This window comes from Rhinoraja longicauda, chromosome 8 (assembly GCF_053455715.1).
Source record: "Rhinoraja longicauda isolate Sanriku21f chromosome 8, sRhiLon1.1, whole genome shotgun sequence".
NCBI lineage: Eukaryota > Metazoa > Chordata > Chondrichthyes > Rajiformes > Arhynchobatidae > Rhinoraja > Rhinoraja longicauda.
In genome coordinates this window covers 57,549,424-57,555,423 of record NC_135960.1, presented here as the reverse complement: position 1 = coordinate 57,555,423, position 6,000 = coordinate 57,549,424, and the positions used below count along the sequence as shown (strand labels likewise).

At 42.8% G+C, this 6,000-nt stretch overlaps 1 protein-coding gene across 8 annotated transcripts in view; it reads left to right on the top strand.

The window, feature by feature from the left end:
- Positions 1-776: 776 nt before the first annotated feature.
- The window catches only part of nckap1 (NCK-associated protein 1), a 145,495-nt gene continuing 140,271 nt past the window's right edge, over positions 777-6,000 (top strand). For all 8 annotated transcript variants that reach the window (XM_078404061.1, XM_078404060.1, XM_078404059.1 and 5 more), the window contains exon 1: positions 777-1,017. In XM_078404061.1, the coding sequence (XP_078260187.1) occupies positions 913-1,017 (105 nt within the window). In that variant the 5' untranslated portion in view covers positions 777-912. The remainder of the gene's footprint in view (positions 1,018-6,000) is intronic.

Sequence of the window (6,000 nt, the reverse complement as noted above, 5' to 3'; positions counted from 1 at the left end):
CAAACACACACACATTCATATATATATATATATAAATAAATATATATAATAAGTTAAATTTGTGCAGAGTGTGTGTTTGGGCAATACAAGGGAAACTGCACAAAAGTGGGGCTGGGGAGGAAGGATGGGAGGGAAATGGGCAGAAACAATAAGAAATAATATATTCAGAGAAATTAAGCAGGGGTAAAACATTTTAAAACAAAAATAACAACAAAATGTGAGTTGATAGATGAGATATATTCTGCATTTTAATGGTTTCATCACACATACTGTTCTCCCACAACACAACGAGAGGCTTAGCGAACGCCGGGCTTTGCTTACTAAAATGGCGACCTTTGCGGACCACACTTCGGTACAGGTGATTTCAACGGAGTGGTCCATCTTGTTCCTCTAGCATCTTTGCCGATGACCGACAACCGTTTTTAGAGTCGAGTGGTGTATCTTGCTCCTCTCGTATCTTTGCTGGTGAGGGGCGGCCTGGTGGGGGCGCTGGCGAGGCGCGGTCACGTGGTGTCGGGGATCCGCTGGCGAGGCGCGGTCACGTGTTGGCGGGGATCCGCTGGCGAGGCGCGGTCACGTGTTGGCGGGGATACGCTGGCGAGGCGCGGTCACGTGGCGTCGGGGATACGCTGGCGAGGCGCGGCGCGGCCTGGCGGGGGCGCGGTCACGTGGTGTCGGCGGCGGTGGGGGCAGCAACGGCCGGCGGAGGAAAATCCTCGGTGTGGGCGAGGAGCAGGAGCAGAGGGCGGGGTCGCGGCGCTGCTCACTGGGCGTCGATGGACGATTCACCCTCACTGTAGCTCCGGCCCACGAGAGAGGGAAACCCCACCAAACCACTGTCCTTGCCCCTTTTTTTATTCCCCTGCCTGCCCTGGGTTGGGAGGAAGAGCCGACGCGCCTCGCTCGGCCACCATGTCTCGGGCCGTGATGTCGAGCCAGCAGAAGATCGCGGAGAAACTGACAATCCTCAACGACAGGGGGGTCGGCATGCTGACCCGCATCTACAACATCAAAAAGGTGGGTGCACTCACTCGCTCGCTCACTCGCTCACTCGCCGACGCTTCTCCTCCTGGCCAAGCGCCGGCCGGCCTACCTACCTACACTCACCATTCCCATCCAAATGTGCCCCCTTGTCTGCAAATTACATGATGTATCTCCATGGCCGGCCTGCAATGAATCCAGTCAAACGCCCTGTGCACAAAACCAGAACCAAATGAGGGTTATTGCACCTTGATTTTTTAGAAATATATAACAAAATTCGTGCTATATAACCGTCTTCCGAGACGAAGGCTAGTTCTTCTACCCTATTACACTGCGAAATGAAATAAACAGGGTCTATTCTGTGATACATTGACACCAAGAATATATAGATATATATAATATATAACAGAATTCGTGCAATAATATATAAATACATATATTCTTGGTGTCAATGCATCACGGAGTAAAGCCTGTTTATTTTCTTTTTCGCGGTGTAACAAGGTAGACGAGTTAGCCTTCGTCTCAGGAGACGGTTTTTGCCTGTTGAATTAGGTGTGGATTTTATTTCAGGTGCAGATAATTTCCAGTTGATTTCACTATCAATTGAAATTGATCCGGTGAGATCAGGAAGACAGCACACATAGTGTGGGTGTTCATCTGAAATTGACAGGATTTTTTTTTCCCCCACCCAACGTTAGGGTTTCTAAATATTTTTGAACATTTGTTTTATAAATATGCAGCTGTAGTTTGTAAATGGTTTAACGAGTTGGGATGTTTTATTTTTAACAATATTTTAAAGTCAGTTAATGTGAAATAATGAGTGCTTTTGAAATATAATCGAATCACATTTGATCAACCCAGATCAGTGAACCTTTGGATATCAAAGGAAACCTAATGAGGTGGTTTTCTTGGCCGGATGTGTGGCTTCTGATTGTTTCATGGAGGAAGTAGTACAAAATCTCTCGTGTTCTTAAACGACGTACTTCGTGGGGATATCTGTACATATTTTTAACTAAACGAATTGCCCCATGTAAATCTGAACAACCCTACACTGGATTAAGTCGAATTTATTTACCCATGCCCCAACAATGAGATGTGAAATATGTCTGGTTTGGTGGACAGGATGCCAATGTATGGTCACAATTGTTATCTTAAGTATACAGTGTTTTTTGCCTAATGTATATTAGGGAAAAATATTGTATATAACGATGTCACTAATAGTGTTTACCTGCAAGTGAGTGTTACTTGGTTGTAAGTGAATTTACTAAAACGTTTAATTTTAAAAATGTAATTAAGTTGAGCAAGTATATTGACATTTGTCATTGTGACTTGCAACTTCTTAGAAGTATCTAAATAGTTCAGATTTCTATTTCTGCAAGCGTATGCAAGCCACAATTTCGTGAAATGATATCAAAATAGAAAAAAGTGAATGTTTAGAGGAGTTTAATTAGAAAATTGTATATTAAATATATAGGAAGACATTAATGTCGCAGTTTTGTATTTTACCTTTTATGTTTTCATTACATTGAACTCCTAATCTAGATAGGTTTTGGCGATAATTTTAGGCTTTAGTTTTATGGGAAATTTTGCTAGGTTTAATTATATGATAAAATGAACTTTGTACTCCAGAGTTTCTTCAAGTTTTTTACTCAGTTTCTACAGATGCACTGTATTCTTTTTCTATGTGCCTCTGATGCTGCTGTAAATAGATTTTCATTGTACCTGTCCCTTGCCATACTTGTTTAGGTTTTAGTGGCCCCCTATTTGATGTTTTGTTTTCAGGTACTCTTCAAGTTATCAAATATTTTAGCATATTGTTTAAAAACATAGAGGCTGAGCTAGATGTGGGAAAATATGGAAGTTGGGATTTGTCAAACTTGAAATCTTTGTATTAAGTGCAGCTGCTTACATGCACAAATCTGACATGGGAGTATTGATGCAAATTTGTTGTATTAGTGCATATTTCATCAGCTATGACACTGACGTTTCTTAAAGTAATGGATCAGAACAAACCAGTGACTTTCTCTCAACTGTAATATTTTCAGTAGATTTAATTATGATCCCAACAATGTAACTTGGAATTTTAAACGTATTCATTTTACTATTTTGAAGAAATAGGTTATATTTCTTATTGATCTGCTGCCATTTAGACATGAAGAAATGTTGCATGATTGCAGAAATAATTTTTCAAAGTTTTTAACTATGTGACCAAATGCTTTTTCCCATTTGGCATTTTTGGAACAAAACTAGCTGGATCGTAACTCATGTTAAACTTTTAATTGCTCATGGCTGTTGTGACAATGTATACAGAATAATAATGTAACTTAAAATTCAACCAATAAAATTGTTAGAATTGAAAACTGGATGGAAATAATTGGATTGTACGGAATATTATTTTTGTCATCTTGACCTGTGGTATTTTTATGTTGAACTAGACGAACCGTTGGGGTCCAAACCTCTCCTGCATTGCCCACTCCAAAAGCGCACAGCAAGATCCCAGGGCATATCCGAGGCTGTGGCGGCCGGGGAGTCTCACTCCTGCCTTGGGTGGCCATCAAGATGAGAATTTAGTTGGGTCCCCATTGTGGGGCCGGGGGTGGGCGAAAGGGGAGAGGGTGCCACTTACCCTGGCCCTGGGCGGACATCGCGGCGGCTAGCAGCAGGAGAGCGGCCGCCGGGCCCGACAACCCTCCCCAACTGCACAGGCACGGCTTCCTCACACCGCAAGTGGGAGCGCACTGCGCAGGCATGGCTGCCAGACCGTTGAAACTCCCCTGGGGCTGGGGGCGGGCTAGGGGGGAGAGGAAAGGGGAGAGGGAGCCACTCACCCCGGCTCTGGGCGGCCATCGCGGCAGCCAGCAGCAGGAGAGAGGACGCAAGGCACTGCCCCATGTTCGTTCTGCTGGTGGCCATCTTGTTTGAGCTCTGTGCCGCTGCACTGCACCATGGGAGGAAGGACAGGCGCTGGGCATGCCGGGACAGACACCGGTCTTCCCGGCGCTGCTGCACAGTGGGGGGGGGGGGGGGTGCATTTATTAAACTTTATAATGTTAATTACTTATAAAAATAATGAAACGTTCTACTGCACACTGCAGGCGAATGGTGAGTAAGGTGGGCCTAAAATTGTTGCGCTATCGTGTACCATTTTGGCTATATTTTGGGAACAAACATACATACAAATATATATACATACTAGATGAGAGTTATAGTAATATAATAATAATAATAACAACAGGTGTTGTTGATTAAAAGAACGATGAAAAAAAAATAAAAAAATTAGGCTCAGTTGATGGAAAAATATCACAGGTGATGTTTTAATTGAGTATTCAATTCCATATCATATCATATATCATATATATACAGCCGGAAACAGGCCTTTTCGGCCCACCAAGTCCGTGCCGCCCAGCGATCCCCGCACATTAACACTATCCTACACCCACTAGGGACAATTTTTTACATTTACCCAGCCAATTAACCTACATACCTGTACATCTTTGGAGTGTGGGAGGAAACCGAAGATCTCGGAGAAAACCCACGCAGGTCACGGGGAGAACGTACAAACTCCTTACAGTGCAGCACCCGTAGTCAGGATCGAACCTGAGTCTCCGGCGCTGCATTCGCTGTAAAGCCGCAACTCTACCGCTGCGCTACCGTGCCGCCCAGCGTGCCGTGCCGTCCAGTTGCCTAAAATAGTGTCACCACTTTCCAGTTTTTATTTCAAACTCTTCAGTAAAAGTCAAAAGCAGTAATTAATGTATGAATATATTCTTTGAGATCTTCATGGGAATTGGAGGTGCACATGGCTGGATTTGGAGAAACCCAGTGATCATCTAGTTTTACAGGAATTTGGAGATGAGAAAGGGGCCTTGAAGAGATTAGAAAACAGTGTGAGAATTTTAAAATCATCAGAATATCACGTTAATCAATGTGACCAGTGAATGGGATAGTGCACATTACGATACAGGAAGCAATGTTTTGGATGTACCTGCTGAAATGTCAGCCGAGTGACCACTGGAGTAGTGGGGCAGGAGGTGGTAAAGCAATAACTGAGCACTTCATCAGCAAAAGAAACCATGGAAGGGATGGATACCTGATGTTACAGGAGATGGAGTTAGATGTCTTAGTAAAACAATATACTGGGTTGTTTTGATAAAGATTAGAGAGACGCTGCATGTAGTGTAAACAGAAACATTCTGCATCATGATTACAATTCTCTTCCTTTCCAAACCCCATTGCCATTTTGGAGAATACTCAATATCTAGCAATGTACATCTCATGCAATGATTGCAGTATTTTTGATGTTACTCTTTAAATGGAAAATCTACTTGTGCTTCAACTAATTTTAACAAAACCTCCTGCAAATCTAACACTTTTGTTATGTCATTAGTAATCATGCAGACATGAAGATGTATCTGTTCTATCCGTGGGTATTTCATACAATCTTGTAGCTTCTGGTTCATAAAACTGAATTGCTTTATCAACTTTGTTATTTGAGCACACCCTGTATTTTTCACAAATACTTATCTATGTGCTTGTTTGTCTTTATTCACATGCACCATGCGATCGCCCTAAGTGTACATGCTGCATATATGGTGTGCTATTCTATGTTGCATCCAGCACATTTTTTCTCCACAAATATCTCCTGCGCTGTCATGAGGTGTTTGGGTGCTCTTGCTTACAGTGTACACTGCGTATTCATGTGTGTTGTATGGATTCCTTTTCCTGTGCCTCTGTGTGCATGCATTCTTTTGTATCCCCCTTGCATATTATTTCTCAGTTTTGGATTACTTATTCTTTGCACCTCCTTTCTTGTCCAGTCAGATAAATGCTGCAACTTGATAAATACTGCCAAAAATTCAAGGGGCTAAATTGCAGGATTTACTTTTCTGCACATTTTCACAACCACTAGGCGTAGCCATGCTAATTGGGAAGGTCAATCTTTTGTGTCCTGGTACTTGAGGCTAATATGCAGTAATTTGCCTTGATCTCTGAAAGGGAAGCTACATGGTGACTGGTATT